The 17414-nt window shown below is 41.9% G+C and overlaps 2 protein-coding genes across 2 annotated transcripts in view; one reads left to right on the top strand and one right to left on the bottom strand.

Moving 5' to 3' along the window:
- ece2a (endothelin converting enzyme 2a) overlaps window positions 1–4760 on the bottom strand; it is a 72546-nt gene extending 67786 nt beyond the window's left edge. Inside the window, exons 1-2 of the mRNA XM_056390312.1 lie at window positions 4143–4760; window positions 1784–1948 (exon numbers count right to left, since the gene is read on the bottom strand). Of these exons, the coding sequence (XP_056246287.1) occupies window positions 1784–1943 (160 nt within the window). The 5' untranslated portion in view covers window positions 1944–1948; window positions 4143–4760. The remainder of the gene's footprint in view (window positions 1–1783; window positions 1949–4142) is intronic.
- A 4040-nt stretch (window positions 4761–8800) lies between these two features.
- map6d1 (MAP6 domain containing 1) lies at window positions 8801–16559 on the top strand. Its single transcript, XM_056391272.1, has 3 exons — window positions 8801–9947; window positions 10900–11227; window positions 15866–16559. Exons 1-3 carry the CDS (start codon window positions 9412–9414, stop codon window positions 15941–15943), a joined length of 942 nt encoding a protein of 313 aa, XP_056247247.1. The 5' UTR covers window positions 8801–9411; the 3' UTR covers window positions 15944–16559.
- The last annotated feature ends 855 nt before the right edge of the window (window positions 16560–17414 follow it).

Below are 17414 nucleotides of genomic sequence, written 5' to 3'. Positions count from 1 at the left end.
ACACACACACACACACACACACACACACACACACACACACACACACACACACACACACACACACACACACACACACACACACACACGCACACACGCACGCACACAGCAGAAAGCCCCTGTCACTCCCTGACACAAATTTAACAAACCTCTCGACACACACAAACACCACTGAGCATGCATAAACAACATTCACATCAGCAAGAGATAGACCACCATAGCCCTCTATGCTTCTGTGGAGGTATAACAGTCTAACCACAAAAGACTTTAAAGCTGGCATTTTCAGCAGACTGGCATCTGCCTACAACATATCCTAATTAAACCTATCCTAAATAAAACAACAAATTATTAAAAGTACTTCTTAATTGTCTTTTAATTGTCCAAAATCAGTCTGTCAAAGACATTTGCATCCTATCACAAGTGACTACGTCAAACTGTACAGCTTCACCTGAGGGAAAGAAATGCTCAGTTTTATAATGACGAAATAGATAAAACAGAACCACACGCACAGGTCCATACCTGCAAAACCATCAGCATAAGCAGGTAAATAACAATTTCTTATGCCTACAATGAACTTACTCTAGCTTAAAATTAACAATAAACAAAGAGGACTTGATTTAATATAAGCAGTGAAGAATTTGTGCTCATAGTGACAATGCCTCCACCAGCTTTTGTCTCTCAAGGCATTTGCTTTACATTTTGCGCAGTTACAGTTCTCATGCAGGTCTAGTCTATGTTCAGCAGCAAAAACAGTGTCCATGCATCAAATTTTTTGAAGCATGTTTTACAGAGCCGCAAGGCCATTAAAACAAACAATCAGAAAAAAAGCGGGTAGTGCAGGTAGTGCTGAGCACAAGAGAACTGCATTTATTTTCAATAGAACAGGGACATCTTGTGGACATTTACAGAAATTTCACTCAAGGACTCAACCAACGAAAAACAAGTGTTGCTTTTATCAATAAAAAAGGAGAGAGTCAACTCTATATTATTCACAGATAGAATACGTGAATGAAGGAAATAAGCGACCAGGATCCATTCTAAAATGTCTCAATAATAAAGAAAAGGTATGGGCATTGAAGCTGAATATGTTTCCATAGCACAGACTGGCGGAAACAGACACACACCAAATGTTGTCACTGAAAGGAAAAGTCTCTTTTCTTTTGTCAAATGAAATGCGTTTTGTTTTACACATGTCTTCAAAAGTTCAAAAATAATGTTTAATTGTTGGTAGCGAAATTGTCTCTGTTTATGCATTCTACTGGAATCAATATTGGCAGTAGTTTTTCCTACTTTCAAACAACAGCCAGCTCTGCCGGTTGTGAATGGGAACAACCGTTATTAGGCAGATGTCTACACATCTAGGTGCCAAATCTATTAATGCTTTTTATATCAAAGTACTCACGCCACTTCCACCACACCAATAAAGAGACAATGCTATGCAAACGACTGTCTGGGAAGATTTAACAGCAGTACAAGTGATGCTAATGACAGAATTGACAACCATGGTGATGGTATCTGACACTCATCATGACAAATGGTGACTTTGTCACTTAACTTGACAGCGAAAGATAAAACGATGACAGGAAATAAGGGAGAGAATAGACTGAATGCATCACAGGTCCCCAGCCGGACTCAAACCAGGAGTGTTGCAATTAGAATCACCAATCCACCGGGACAGTGCCAAATGTTCTGTACTATGCGTTTGTTATTTGGCATTGTGTAGTGAGAAGATGAAGGGAAGAGGCTACCATCCAAACTGCAGAAGCAATAACAGAAAGCTACTAACCAAGTATCAGAATGGAGTCTTCCTTCTTGACGTGTTCTTCCAAAAGGTGCTGGAATTTGGAGAAGCCACCTAACCAGTCATAACACTGCTCTGTCTTGTATCTTTCATCCCAGTAGTCAACATCTTTGTACCGGGAGTTGTCATCCGGCATGTAGTCCATATTCTCTGTAACACATAAATGTGACAAAATAAAAAAAAGAAATCTAAATCAAAATATCATATGTTTCCGGATAAAACACTAACTTCCGTTTTGGTTATATTCTCATCTCCCATCAGCAACTACTCTGATAATTGATTGATCATTTTAGTCATTTTTCAAGTCAAAATGCCGAATGTTTCCTAATTACAGCTTCTGAAATGTGATGACTTGCTGCTTTGTTCATATCATAGTTCAATGAAAATGTTTGGGTTTAAGTTGTTGGTTGGACAAAACAAATCATGTGATGATTTCACCTTTGGCTCTGGGAAAATGTAATGGCCATTATCTAACATCTTATAGACCAAGTGGATGAAACGACAGAATAATCAGCAAATTAATTTTACGGCCCTAAAGTGTGGACATGTGATGTACGTGGTTTTATGTGAGTTTACATGGTGGGTTTAACATTTGCCTACAGACATTTTACCTACATTATGCTTTGTTTCTTTAAGGCTGTGAGTTTTAACTGGCTGCGAAACAAATTTCTCCTCAGGGACAACTAAACTGACTGCTTTGAATATTTTCAGACAGATTATAACTGAAATTTGTATAGATCTCGCGATAAAAAGCTCATATGAATTTTTCTTTTAATTAGTTCAGAGCTAATTGACACTAAATATATGGAGTTATATAAGTTAGTGATATTCCTCTGGATTTTCTTTGTCACTCACTGACTGAGTTCACTTTGTGTTCAGTCAGAAACAGCCTGTACAACTGTTGCTACGATTTAGTTCACTGTGGTGGCATTAAATCATATTTTTGTTGATTTATATCCATCCGACATTGATTTTCTGTCTCTTGAAAAACCACCTATTACCCACTTAATATATATTTATATCTGTACCGCTAAATGCCTGATGTGGTTGACACAACATCTTTAGTGGCAATGGCGGAGTGTGGGGTGACTTATGGGGCTCAAGCCCCAAACATTTTAGGTTTATTATATAACTTCAACCTTGTGCCATTTCCCTTTAGTCTCTTTGGCCTGGCCAGCAAATAAATGGAGCTCTATTACTGGGGAAATATCACCATCTATAGGTCCACCTGACAACTTGAGAGGCCATCAGGCTTGACGCAAAAGGAGTGATGATGTCATTTTCGGCGTGCACATCATCACACAAGTTGAGCCTTGAGGGGAAAATGAGTGAGAAAGCAAAGAGGAAAGGAGAAGAGAAACCCTGTGGATAAGGAGCCAGGCGGAGAGGAGTGGAGAATTGGTGAGAAGATGACAAAAGTGGAAGTCAGAATTTGAGGAGTGAGGAAGAGAGAAGTGAAGGGAGGCGCGAAAGGGAAAGTGAGGAAAAGAATGAAGGAGAGAATATGAAATGAAATGGTTAAACTTATGGAGACAGCAGGTGAAGGTGAAGAGGAAGAGGGATGAGATGAAAATGTGTTGAGAAGAAAGTACTGAAGAAAAGAGAAGTAAAACAGAGCAGAGGTGCCAGAAGCAGGTGTAAGAGAATGAGAAATGCATTTATTTCTTTCTTCAGTGGACTAGCCTACATATCCAGGTATGAATGAGAGGAGCTGAGAGAGAAAAGGAAAAAGAAAAAAGGAGGAAACGAGAACAGATCAATTAAAGTACTATAAGACAATAATACAGTATATGCCCATATTGTTTATCCTACACTGCTATCCCCTAAATAAATATAATATAATTTGAGTAAATGTTCTTCTGTTGGCCTAATATTCACTTCAGAGTATTGAGGACATTGATTCGCAATTAGAGCAGCCCACATGGATTCAAAGGTAGATTTGTCAGTTAAACATTCATTCAGTGAATTCTTCTCCTAGACCCTTAGATTTGGGCGAAGCCCCCAATGTTTACAACGTCTGGTTACGCCCCTGTTTAGTGCTAGGTTTCCTGCTGGTTGGCACAAGCATGAGCCATTTAAACATTCGTCTTCTGAACTCAACAGAGAATAAGAACATGTATCTGGACTTTTATAGCTTGGTTGGTGCTCTTGAACCTCCCTCTGCATACATTGCTAAATTAAATATTCATGTCCTGGTTGTAGGTACAGCGCATGCGGGATGAGAGTAAGTTGGAGCCGCATACTGCTCAGCTCTCGACTCCACTTCAGCTGAATTGACTTCTGACCATAACACATCCTACACACAGACAGCTTAGAATTACATATTATTCATTTAGGTACTTACGAAATCCACGTTAACGCCAGTGACTCTGTAATGAGTTTTTAAAAAGCCGGCTCGTACGTGTTCACGTCCACGTGTTGTAGGTTGTAGTTTACAGAAAGCGCGTGCCTCAGAGCGGATGTTAGTGTCGACGAGTCTCCAGCAAAATAAACCTTGACGAAAAATTAAAAGCGACCATTGTCTAAAAGCTCAGAGGAATTTGTGTAATTAGCCTGAAGAGTAGACAAGTGTTTTCCATAGGTGTTTCCTTGCTGTTTTCTTTCTAGTTCTACTGCTGTATGTTTGAGAGGAGGCGGGGCAACATGATTTAACACTTTCGTGCCCATGCCACTGTCAAATACACATACTCACGCTTAAGTTCGCTTCCAATTCAGCTAAGGGGGAAGTTAAGGGAAACTTAACTCATCTTGCCTAATTTAATTTACCTATAGCTGCATTTCCTAGCTACTTTCTCTGCTCCCATGTTTTGGCAAATGCCAGATTTATTTTCTGAAGACACTGTATAAAAAAAACTTCTCAATAAAATTGTTATTTATGAAAATAATTGAGTCAATAAGTGAGATAAAAACAGAAACCTGAACATATCTGTGTCCTGCAGTACTAAGCAGGTCTATTGTGCCATATCAACTAAACCACAGTACATTGGTGCTCCATGTTCTCAAACAAAGATGTGAGTATCACATGTGAATTCAGTGTGAGCGCTGCCTAACATCTGCTGCAGCTGCTGAGCGGTTTAGGATATGCTGTTCCAAGGGAGCGTCCATGTCTGATGAACACCAGATCCAGCTGACGAACACCATCGCGCTCCTCTCTGTGTTCATGAGGAAGATGATGGTGAAGAGTCACCTCAAACTCAATGGGCTTCACCACATCATACCAGCTGAACTGGAGGTTTAGAGCATCATCGTCTTTATCAGGCTGTGAAAACAGTAACAAATGGATTTTAAAAACAACAGATTATATTATTACGCCATTTCCTGTCTGATGAACTGTTACACTTACTAAGTCATGCTCCCTGGTTTTGTATCTTTTGTAGTCCAGGGGTCTTTTTTCTTGCAGGTACAACTGGAACCAGTCGAGTAAAACAATGATTTCTGCTCCAGATTTTGTTTCTCAACTGCTCGGTAATGCTTCAGTTTAGAAAATACCACACAAAATAAAATATTACTTCAAAATAGTGATGTAATCTTTTACACAATTATAGTAAATCCTTTTATTGCTTTCTGGGCACCCACTGATTTAATGATGAATCTAACAAACAGACAAGACTCTAATGTATGACTGTTTCTGTTTCTCAACCCATGTTTCTCTGTCTGTGGTAGAGGTAAAAGCAGATCAAGTTTAGCTGACTCTTAAAAAGCCTCGAGTCAGAGCTGCACTGTCCTTTGTACTATGTGATACTAGGACTTTTCCCCTGCAGCTGCAATCATCAGGTCCATCCAATCTAATGTTTTTCTCTTAAATACAACTACTTCATGCCCACATATCCAGTGATCCTTTTTGAGGAGACTGCAGGGGGCAGTGCAGCGCAGCATTCCGCAGCTGCAGACAGATGTTTTGGATCTTTTCTGCTCTCTCTAATACTATGACATAATGTGTTCAGCAGCACCTTCAAAACCACAAAATTTTAAAACTACAAGGAAAACAACAAACCAGAAACAGCTGTGGGAAACAAAACAACTTATAATATATGTACATTATTATTATTTTTCTTAGTCATGTTGGAGTCAAATTCAGAAATATTTGCCTGATTCTATTTACCTTTTTTAATTTAAAAATCTTGAAATCTGTGTTGGTGCACAATAAATCCTCCTTGCAAATGTTTTGCCTTCTGTTTATTTTATTTTTTGACTCAAGCATTAAAAATGAGATGAAATAGTGAAGATGATGAAGGCTTTGTTATCTCTCTCTTTCTCACACACAAACACGCATGCACACACACGCACATATATCACTGTTTGTTTTAATTTGGCAAATTATTAACACAATTTTTTAAGAGAGTCAACTGTAAGCTATAAAAGTGAGACAGTAGCCAAAATGCCTCTGTTGCTTGAAGTAAAATTTCAAGTTTTAACAGGGCTGAACTTAGATTACAGGACAACTTTATATGACAGTCCAAGCAGGTGGTGGTGATGTAATGGTGTTGGGAATATTTTCTTGGCTTGACTTTGAGCCATGTAATACCAATCAGTCATGGTTTGAATGCTAGTTGTGGCTGAGTACTGTTGCTGACCATGTGCTTCTCTTTTGTTGCCACAATTTACCATCTTCTAGTGGCTACTTCCAGCATGATAATGCACCATGTCACAAAGTAAAAGTAGTCTCAAACTGGTTTCATGAACATGACAATGAGTTCAGTGAACTTCAGTGGCCTCCCCAGACACCAGATCTGAATCCAATAGAACACCTTTGGGTTGTAGTAGAACAGGAGATTGGCAGCATGAATGTGTGGCATGATAAATCTGCATGTAGCAATCATGTCAACATGGAGCATAGTCTCAATGGAAAGTTTCTAACATCTTGTGTAATCCATGTCACAATGAACTGAGGCTGTTCTGAGCGCAAAGGGAGGACCCACCCAGTCCAGAAACAGGCCCATTATTGTGTGTCTATGAGTTGTTAACAGTCCCAAAAAAACATCTCAGATGGTTTCATTTAAATAACTGCTTGAGGCTCATAGAGGTGAAATTACACAATATTTCACAAAAAAACAAAACATAACATCCAATTATTAAAAAATCTGAGAAATGAACTATATTTCTGTAGCAGAACTTTGTGTTTTTCTTCTTTACTATCCCATTAATCATCTCACCTCAACCAGCTGCAAAAGTAAGTAAAATGTTGCACATTGATGATTCGGTATAAACAACCAGTTAATTTAATAAAACTATGTGGTCAGGGGTCCATTTTTCAGCATATTGAGTACTTTTACTTTTTACACTTACTGCACACCTGTAAGTTCATTTTGTGGTTAATGCTTCTGTACTTTAACTGAAGCTGTGTTTTGAATTCAGTGCTGCACTGGTACTTTTACTTAAGTCAAATATCTGAATAGTTCTTCCACCACTGCACAAACTAAATCACAGTATGCAACATTTCTGTCTTTTTGGAAATAATGCTAAAAATATATACAACCACACTTCATTAGCATGAAAAATATACAGTTCACTGTGGGAGAGTAATGTCATCTTGTCTCCTGCAGGTGGTAGTGTCACACTGGTATTTCAAAGGTTTTTACATCGTTCCAGTATCTGCCTCAAGCAATTCACTAACAACCTAACCACGGTCATCCCATTTCATTATGTGTTGTTGAAGGGTCATCTGCAGCTTGCTGCTCGGCTCACACCAGCAAACACACTACAGAGCCGCTGCCATTTATCACTGAGAGTACAGCAGTGTGATCAAGAGTAGAGAGAACCTGAACTTAAAGTTGAACCTGTGGTTAAGATGATTTATGGGCTGCAAGGGGCCCGTTCATCTTCATCAACCAGAGCCGCTTTTTTTCTGTGTCAAAACCCACCAAAAGTGCTTCTTAAAACGGTTGTGCTGCCTCCCTCTGAGAGGCTGAGCTCGCCTCCCTCTCTAAGAGCAGCTCACAGAGGGAAGTTCTTATGCCTTCAGTGCATCAAGTGACATACTGTCACCCTAATGTTTATCCCTCCATTTCACACCCATTGAACCATAATCAACTGTAATTCTCTACACGCAGTTGGGCACTAAAGCTTTCCTGACTGCAGTCATAGCTCCTCTCTTTTATAGCTCAGCCACCATTTTGGTAAAAAAAAAATCAGTTATCTCAGAAGAACCAGACCACTTCAAATTCTGTTCACTATTTCTAATACCACTTGAAAAGTAGACTACGCTGGTTTTGAAAAGATAGGCATAATGTTGAGCTTGATTTGGTGGGTCAGTGCGCTAAGATGAGATGCACTGTGTTCATAGTATTAAACTGTGAAGTCCACTTATCTTTTTTCTTTTCTTTTTTTTTTAGCTTTTAAAGTACCATCCATATGTTATTTAAGGGCAACTCTAGTGTCAAAGCTAAAACTAAAAGTAAACATTGTTTCAATCTGAGCTTTTTTTTCAAAAGACAGACTGAGCAGCAACCTGCAGTATATGACCAATGGTAATAATGCTCTGATACAATGGGGCCATGTAAGCTTTCTGTGTGGAAGCTTAACTGTATGCTGCCCACAGAATTTAAGATAAACACAAAGCTTGTGCTACGCAAATATTTCTGGGGCCTGATGGTAACGGGTTAGGGTTATGATGGGCCCCGCATGAACAATCCCACACAGGTCCCACATTTGAACTTGTCATAGTAAGAAGAGCAGTTGTTACCAATAACATTAAAAAAAGTTTCTGTTTTATTGAAGTGTCCCATTTAAGCCAGGACAGTGTGAGCCAGCATGCTCAATACCAGAGCCCTGAAACTGAAGCAGCTAAATGGAATACAGCCATCACTCATTTTAATTATTGACAAATTTTTCCTGTTGTGACAAAAATGTCTTCTGTTGTTTTCGATCATGATGAGAGAAATTCACTGTAAATACTGTTTGTTTTCCTCATGACCTCAATGGAAAAGAAGCAGGTTGATGCAACACATGGCAAAGAGTAACTGTGAGAGATTCTACCAGCCACTTAGAAATATATCATCTCCACACATTCAGCTGCTCATGGTGAGTGTTTCTAAGTGGAGACTAACCCAGTCTCCCAGCCTATACTGTATAATGTATGTTTGACGCTGCATCATAATTATGTAACCCTCAGCATACTGGCAACAGTTTAGGTGCAATAATTTCAGTGGTTGTAAGTGGAGAAGCCATAAAAACAAATCAAAACAGCTCCAGCTTTGCATTGCGCGAGCAGATGAATGTGGTGGAGAAAAAAAATAACGGCGTTTCTTTGATGTTGAATCCGCTGAGACCGATGCGGACACTCGGGATCCGGTTAGAGATGCGGAGAATAATTTGCCACAGATTCCTCTGCATAGTGGAGGCACTATCACAGACCACGTGAGAGGAATATTCAGTGACGGTCCCCGACAGTCCGGTTCATCTCTGCTGCTGACATGGACTCTTGGACAGTCTATAGTCTCAGCTTCTCAGAAACGGACGTGGAGGGAGGGCGGCACTCTGTCTGAATGTAACCTTTGATCTTTTGCCGTTTTCTGTTCTTTTTTTCTGTTCTTTTTTTTTGTTTGATTTTTTTTTTTTTCTTCCTCCTCTCGCTTCTCTCCTCCACAAGCCGAACAGTTTAGAGGGTGGGGGGTATGGCTTGGCCGTGCATCAGCAGAGTGTGCTGCCTGGCTCGCTTCTGGAACCAGTTCGACAAATCAGACCTCTCCGTCCCGCTCACCATCCAGAACTACTCGGACATCGCCGAGCAGGAGGTGCGGTCCGTCACCAAACAGGTCTCCGCCTCGGAGCGTGCACCCGGGAATAACTACTCAACCCCGGACCCGCGCGGCGCCGGTTCCCCTCAGGCGCCCGCAGATGGCCCGGGGACCCGCGGATCATTTAGGGCAAGGAAGGAGCCCAGCTACAAGCCCCGGGAGGACTACCACCCGCCCGGAGTGCCTTTCCCCAGCGTTACCCAATACAAGCAGGATTTCAAACCCTGGCCCATTCCCAGGAAGGAGAATTTCCCTTGGATTAGTAACGGGGGGAGCAGGGCGGACAGTGTTTCGGACAGCCCGGTGAACAGTTGCCACAGCCAGGCACAACCGGGGGAGAGAGAAGAGCGGGGCAGGGGGCAGAGGTGGGGGGAGCAGCAGGTGACGGAGGAGAGCAAAACCAGCTCCTACAGGTAGGTCATGTCAACCCTCTTTTACTACTTGTTTCAGCACCTGTCGCTGTCCCCTTCCATCAGACTACTGGAGGACTTGGGGGGGGTGGAGGGGGGGGCGTGTGCTGATGCTTGCTTTGATGCTTCGTTAGATGCGTTTTATTGGTAGTTCATTGACTCAGCAAGCCTGCATATCCATTTATGGGAGAGTTCAAGTATGAATTTGATTTGATGCGTTTTATTTCAGGTATGTGGTCAGGAAGGAACCTTTTTGGCTTGTGACAAGAGAAGAAATGTTGACTTTTTCCTATTATAGGTTCCTATGAATTACCAGCAGTGCAACCAAAGGATGATTTTCTTTCTCAGACTGATTCATTTTAATATTTTAGAGGTTTGAAGAAATAAAAATTGTTTCACAATAAACAACAAGAATTAGAGAAAAAAAAAAAATGTGCATCAGGAATGAGTTTTTGTCACCTTGTGACCCCTCAGATCTATCTTATGACCCTTTGAGTGCAGTGGTCCAACCTCCCACATTGGGAACTGACTGATTTACCTAGAGTTATTATAATAACCTCTGGAGATTAAAGGGGCACTCTGGTGATTTAGTGTCACCACAAAGTTGTTGAGACACTACTCTAAAAAAGCGAGATTTATGGGATTTTAATCATGAGTCAAGCTCCAAAAACACTGGATCCAACACTGTAAATAATGCAGCTTGAAAGCATCTTTCATTACACCCTTTAAATCTCTCAAGTACAATCCAAGATAACCCTGATGACTTTAAGAAGCTAATTATAAAATACATGCGAAGCACTCGCCATGACAAATAAAGTGATCTTCATGTGTAAAATCGATAGAGTGCCCCATTCAGTCACACTTGCCCAAGGGTGTCATTTCAAAAACAAGCCAGACACAAACTTCTGGCTGTACTGAGCCTCCATCAGCCTCTGATGTTTCCCTCTTCCTCCAGGCAAGAGTACAGGCCTTGGACGGGGGTGAAACCAGCCAAAAGTGCGAGGAAAAATCCTCCAGCTCAATACTCCAGCCCTGGGACAGAGGCCACCCATGTCCCACGAGAGACCAGCTACCAGGCTGCCTACAGCGGGGACGGCCACAGGTCCATAGGGCTGCATCAGGGGGAGCAAATCATCCGATCTGCTGTCTCCAACATACAACCTGTTGCTGTCCCCCAGCCTATCTCCACTGCCGTGCGGGTTGGCGGAGCACCCAGCCCCTCCAGCCTCCAGCAGAGCGTCCCGCCTGAGAGGACCGAGTTCAGTGGAATGACCAAGGGAGAGGTAGGCAAAGACAGCAATGTTGTTCAAAATGTATACCGTCCCGTTATACTAAACCAAAAATCCAGTGTCAATCATTCAGCTAGAGGAGTGATGTTGTGCATTTTACTAAATGAAGCTGCGGGTTCAAAGTGCTCATTAAAAAACGCTACAGCATGTTCCTCCTGAAAGTCATCTTCACCCGTCTCCCTGGTGGCCTGTTGCTGTTGGAGAGTCTCAGAAAAGTGATACAGCATTCTGTCCCTAAGCAGCTCAAAGTGACCCAGCTGTTTAAAACAGGCCATGTACTGTGTTAGGTAACACTCTGCTGGTGCTACACTCATTACTTTGACCTGAATAGAACGAGCTTGATGAGAACAAAGACGAAAACGGGTAACTCTTCCAGCTGTGCTCCATTTTGGTCAGAAAATTAAACAAACCTGCAGATAAATATACTGATGTCTGTCTGAAAACATTATTTCTGATCATGGCTGCACTGAAACACAAGTGCTTAAATGATCCTTGTCGTTTTATTCCAACACTTAGAAATGATCTGTCAAACCACAAATCTATCTTTAGACACTCCATTCCAATAATAAAATCGTATAAACTGATTTCTCCACATTTTCTATTTCATTTATTTAAAAGAATTGATTAGGCTACAACAGTTCTGGGATTATCATTAAATGCACATGAACATGAAAGGATATCCGGCCAAGTGTTTGGAAATGACAGCTAATAAAAATACAATAACTGGGCACTTCTTTACCTTGATATTTTACATTTATGTCTTTTTCATGTGCTCCACCGTCACACAACCATTTCAGCAGGAAAAAAGCACACAAACGTTTAAATGCATGCCAATTCTAATGTCAAGTAAGTAAATGTTTTTAATTTGGCCCAGTGACAAAGTGATAGAATCACCCCGAATATTCACACAATTTTGGCTCCAGGTTTGGGCTCTTAGACAAAGACAGGCACATTGAGACAGATGTACATTGAGGCTGAAATTTAAAGCAAAACTAACTGCAACACAGCGAGAGGATTTGCCCAGTCATTTCAGTCAGGTTGTTCCAGATTAGTGCAGGATTTAAACTGGGTGAGGGGACATATATCCTAAGCCCCCACCCCCACCACCACCCCCCTCCTCTGTCCGCGAACATCAGCTGTTGCAGGACAGTAAGTGAGAAAGTTTTTGGGAATCTCCAGAGGTTTAGTGCCATCCCTCTTCCCCACCCACACCACTTCTGTGCCATCTGCCAGACGCGAGCCGGACCAGGTCAGGCTGGTTTGTCTCTTTGCACACTGTGTAGCAACAGATGCCCAAATAAAATCTTGTACGGAAAGGTATCGGGGAAAGGTTAGCAAATGTGAGTTTGTGGTAAATAGCTGTGTTTTTCCCTCTCTTCTGAAACTTTAGTCCCTTTGCGAGAGAGTTTCAGGGAAAAATCAAGACGCCCCTCTGGTTATTTGCATAATTTTCTGAATAATGACTGCTCCATTAAGCTGTTATGTCCCTCAGTGATGGAGGTCGAAGTGAGAGATGTCAATGGCAGGACACAGACTCTATTAATAATGCTGGCCCAGTTGGAGTGAGAGTTCACGGCACATTAAGTGTGTTCGGCTGTGAGACTGCACAATGCAGTCAATATTACGCGCGTATATGTACATGTACACTGTGCTGTTTTTCAATGTTCAGGCATTTCATCAGTCATACCACAATATGTCAGGGCGACACAAACCGGCCTGGCAGCAAATCAAGTTGATCTTAGATAATCCACCCCTGTCACCACCGGCCCACTCACTGCCAACTCATTATTGACTCACCAGCCCCCTGCAGAGGTGTCTGACCAAGCATTACACATCCCACTCCAGCATGCATTACACTGGGTCATGGTGCTCGGCTGGTATTTGTGAGGGCATTTTGATGCCATTCTGTAAAAATACAGGACTATACCAAACTGTGTTATCACCAGCCGACAAAGCTTCTTGATTCAGTGTGGAGCAGAGCAGCTGATTCAAAGAGACTGGCTGTGTCTATTCATTAAAAGATTTAATGGTTAAGTCCCAAATAAGCTGCTGAAATCAAAATCAATCTGCTCTTGGTGATAAAGGAGTTGGGCAGCCATGAAATTCTCATAATTGCTCAAATCAATCTATCAAATTGCGTGCTCCCCCACCTTTAACAGATAAAAATCCATCTCAACAGATAAAAGCCGTGTCTAATTTTATGACATGCAGATGACAATTGAGTGATTAGAGCGCACTGAGCTTTGCATGATGAGAGAGCTGTGTTTTCCTGAATTTGCTGAACTCAAAAACCTAATTTAAAACATCCCAGTGAGAGGATGTTGCGAGCTGTCAAGAGGAGAGAGCGAACCTCTGTTAAACCTGAAACCCAGCTTGTCCGGCTTGTATGGCTTAAATGGGTGCAGTTCTGAACTCTCAGCACAGTGTGTGTGTCTGTGTGCGTCTGTGTTTGTGTGTGTGTGTGTGTGTGTGTGTGTGTGTGTGTGTGTGCGCGTTAGAAATCATGGGGCCGGCAAGCGCAACACAAGGCAAACAGATTTGTGAGGATGGGCTGTTTAATCCGCAGTGTGTGTCAGGGATGAGCGAGACAAAACCGCTGAATGGGGAACAGGTTTAGCATGCAGAGTGGAAACCTCAGCAGGAAAGTCTTCTCACGACAAATTCTTGGTTGTTTTACAGTCAGCTTATAGGCAGCGTTTCCCCTGAGATTTGGGATTGTGCTCCCACAGCTCACAGACAACCCCGCTTAACTTCTGCATACAGTGTGCTGTGTTTTCACATGGCAGGGACACACACGGCACGGTGGAGGGATGGATATGGCTTTAAACTGCAAAAAAAGATTTTAGGCAGCCTGTAGGGGCATTGCAGCCTTAGATGCACTTTACTGTCACCCCCCTTTTCCACAACTTCTTTCTCTTCAGCTACCCAGGGACGCAGCAACAGGGGTGGCACGGGCCAGAGTCAGACGGTGAAAGGTGGTTGGCTTGTTAAGACTTATGGCTGGATACTGAAAAGGCCAACTGTGCGCAGCCTCAGGGCCCCCGGATCAACCGCTCTATTAAGTAACTGTTAACATTTCTTGTAGGAGAGCCAATCAAAACACTACAGAAACACAAAACCACTACAAAGAGACAGAAAAAAACACCTAAAAAGAGACACAGAGCTGCTACACAGACACACGAAACAACTGAAGAGAGACGCAACATGACTAGAAAGACATGCAAAATGACTTCAACAAGATACAAAACAACTGCAGACACCAAATGACTTCAAGAAATGTAAGCTATACTCTGTTTCTCTCAGTTTGGGAGTCTTGCTTCTAAATATATGAGGGGAGGGGTGGGGGGCATTGTCTCATAATGTGCCCTGTTGGCAATGTGGAGTTACAAATAGCAGCTATTTGTTGAAATTATTTCACATTAGAATATTTAAAGCTGTTTATTTGGCATTCATTACAGTGAAGAAATCATGGAAGTATTAATAATGTCTGAACATTTTTTAACTGAATTTACAAATGTGCCGTCCTTCTCTAAAACTGTGCCGCATTCAAATGTTTCCAAACCCGCCCCTGCAGTTACCATCCATTGTTTTGCTCTCTCTCTCTCTCCCCGTCTCTCGCTTTCCTCACCCTTACGTCTACATCCCCAAAGCCAGACTTTCTCTTGTTTTTCTCTCCCCTTTTCTATCACTTGGACCTCTTCCCTTTTCCCACGCTGCCCAGGACTACAGAAACATGTCCTGTGCCAAATTGGCAGGACTCTGGCAGGCAGGAGAGGAGGGGATTGCACTGAGAGAAAGACAAAAGACGGCTGAGGGGAAAGAGACAAGGATAGTGAAAGAGACAAGGAGAGAGGAATGAGATGCAGCATGTGATAGATAGGTGATAGAGAATGAGAACGAGAAGAGGGGGAGGGTGCTAGAGTACACCATTTGATGGATTATCTGTTAAAGTGCAATGTTGCACCGGGTTGCAGTCTTCTTTGGCACCAATCTAATTTAGGAGAGAGGCAGACCTGGCTGCTACACAGAGCAGAAAAGACAGTGTGTGTGTGTGTGTGTGTGTGTGTGTGGGGGGGGGGGGGGGAGGTGAACACACTCGCACACCAATCTGACTTGCTGAACAACATGTACTGCCTTCCCTGCCACCCACAGCGCTGTATAGTCACATTTAAAGTGCTGCTGGGACAGCAAGCCGACAATCTCTCCAAAGACTGTCTGATAAAAGCTGCCACGCTCCATAGCAGCGCAAGTAAACTGGAATACTGTAGCTTGGCCCATTTTCATTGACAGATCCAATAATTGCTAGAAAGAATATAATACGAGCAACTTTCGGTGACATTTATTTATTAACCACAACCTGGATAGATTCTGGTCGGGCTCTGGGAATAGCTGTCATCATCAGAACAGAGCAGCTCTAAGCAGGAAGTAGCAATACTGTCCAGGCTGCTTGCTCTCCGACAGCAGACCTGATGCTTTCTGACGGCACAGCCCAACCAGTCTCCTCTCATTTCATGGGTCCAGTGTGAGCCCCACAGCTGCTGCCCTCTCTGGTTTCATCTCTCTGATCACCTTAAAAGCTGCTGTTATACCTGTCTCGCTTCTCTCTCTCTCTCTGTCTCTCCCTCGTCTCAGGAACATCTGGTGAGGACCAAGCTCCCTCCGAACCCGTCTGCTGTCTTTCAAAGTGGATCGAGGGTCTTCAACATCTGAGGGCTGCTCCCATTTCCAACCATTCCACTTTGATCGGTATAAGTTTTACGGCAATCAACAGGGGAGCGTTTTCAGTCCATTCCACAACACAAGAATCTATGCAAGGGAATGTATTGTTGTGAAGGCTGTGGAGCTGCAGAGTCAGTCTCCCAAGTGGAGATAGATAGATAGATAGATAGATAGATAGATGCCCCCCTTTTACACTCCTCCTTGCCCCCAGTTGCTATGGAAATGCATATGCATGAAACAAAATAATTTTGAAACAAGCTTTTTTTGCGTTTTTGCGGTTATAGACGCACAAGAAACTGGCTGCTGTGTGTTTGTTTGTATGTGTGAGTTTGTGTGTGTGCACCTGCTGACTAGTCCTTTATTGTATATAATGTTGAGTCTGCTCCAATAATGAATGACAAGGTGTTTGCTTAGACTAATCTGTTACCCTTCGGTGTTGCTAGAAATCTGCTCGAAAATAAGTTATTTCCTCAGTATTCGATTAGTTTACTATTTTGGGAAAGTCTTGTTCAGTCTCTTATTTTGTTAATCTATTGTTTAAGAAAAAGAACAAATATATAATGTAAGTGAAATGACAATAAAAGAATATTAGGTCCTTAGCACTTTCTATCTGATGTCACTTGGCTCTTTATCTGCACTGGATTTCTTTTTTATGGCATCACACTGATCTGGGTGGTAGTATTAGTATTGAATGAAAAGAGCAGTGATTACAGTTACCTGCTATTATTCCAAAGGTCAGGAAATGTAATGTAGTCGATGTACATTTAATTGTAAGGAGTAGTTTATGGGTGTCATTTTGGTCAATATGCTTATTTGCTTTCTTTGCAAGAGTTAGATGAGAAGATTAGTACCACTCTCATGTCTGTGCCTTAAGTAAACCAGAAAGTGGTTAGCTTAGCTTAGCATAAAAACTGAAAGAGAAACAACTAGCCTGGCTCTGTCTAAATTTCAAAAATCAACCTACTGGCACCTGACTAATTAAAATGTTGCATTTTGTCTCTGCCAGTTAGACTTGAGGAAATTACTGCACCTGGTTGTTGTCTGCAAAGAATTACTACTATGTAGAGTGGTATCGATTTTCATGCAACTCTCTGCAAGAAAGTGAATATGTACATTTCCCAAAATACTGAACTATTACCTTTGAAAAGTAGAACTCACCAGCATCATCTCTTTCAAAAAATAATGGTGCTGTACTCTGGATAATCCCACAAACCTACCTGTCAACAGTTTTCATTGGGACTATTTCTTTTGTACTCAGTAGTTCCAGTGGAAACTGTTCACAGCAAGGCCTGAGGATTATCCAAACTAGCACTAATGCTGTTTCTGGAAAGACAGAAGTATGAGTCTCCATCTCAACTGTATTGTGGGTTGGTAGTAGAAATCTCAGAGACAGATGTTTTCAAATCAAAACTGTCTGCTTGGCCACATACCACTAAAAATGAGTGATAAAATGTTTTTATAT

The sequence above is a fragment of the Seriola aureovittata genome, chromosome 12 (assembly GCF_021018895.1).
Source record: "Seriola aureovittata isolate HTS-2021-v1 ecotype China chromosome 12, ASM2101889v1, whole genome shotgun sequence".
Lineage (NCBI taxonomy): Eukaryota > Metazoa > Chordata > Actinopteri > Carangiformes > Carangidae > Seriola > Seriola aureovittata.
Note: the sequence above shows the minus strand (reverse complement) of the source record. Positions and strands in the feature narration are given on the sequence as shown.

Excerpts from the sequence above, each read along its gene's own strand:
- map6d1 (XM_056391272.1), top strand. The coding sequence starts at position 9,412 with ATGGCTTGGCCGTGCATCAGCAGAGTGTGCTGCCTGGCTCGCTTCTGG. Across the intron at positions 9,948-10,899 it reads AGCAAAACCAGCTCCTACAG|GCAAGAGTACAGGCCTTGGA; the intron begins GTAGGTCATGTC and ends CTCTTCCTCCAG. Across the intron at positions 11,228-15,865 it reads GTGGAATGACCAAGGGAGAG|GAACATCTGGTGAGGACCAA; the intron begins GTAGGCAAAGAC and ends CCCTCGTCTCAG.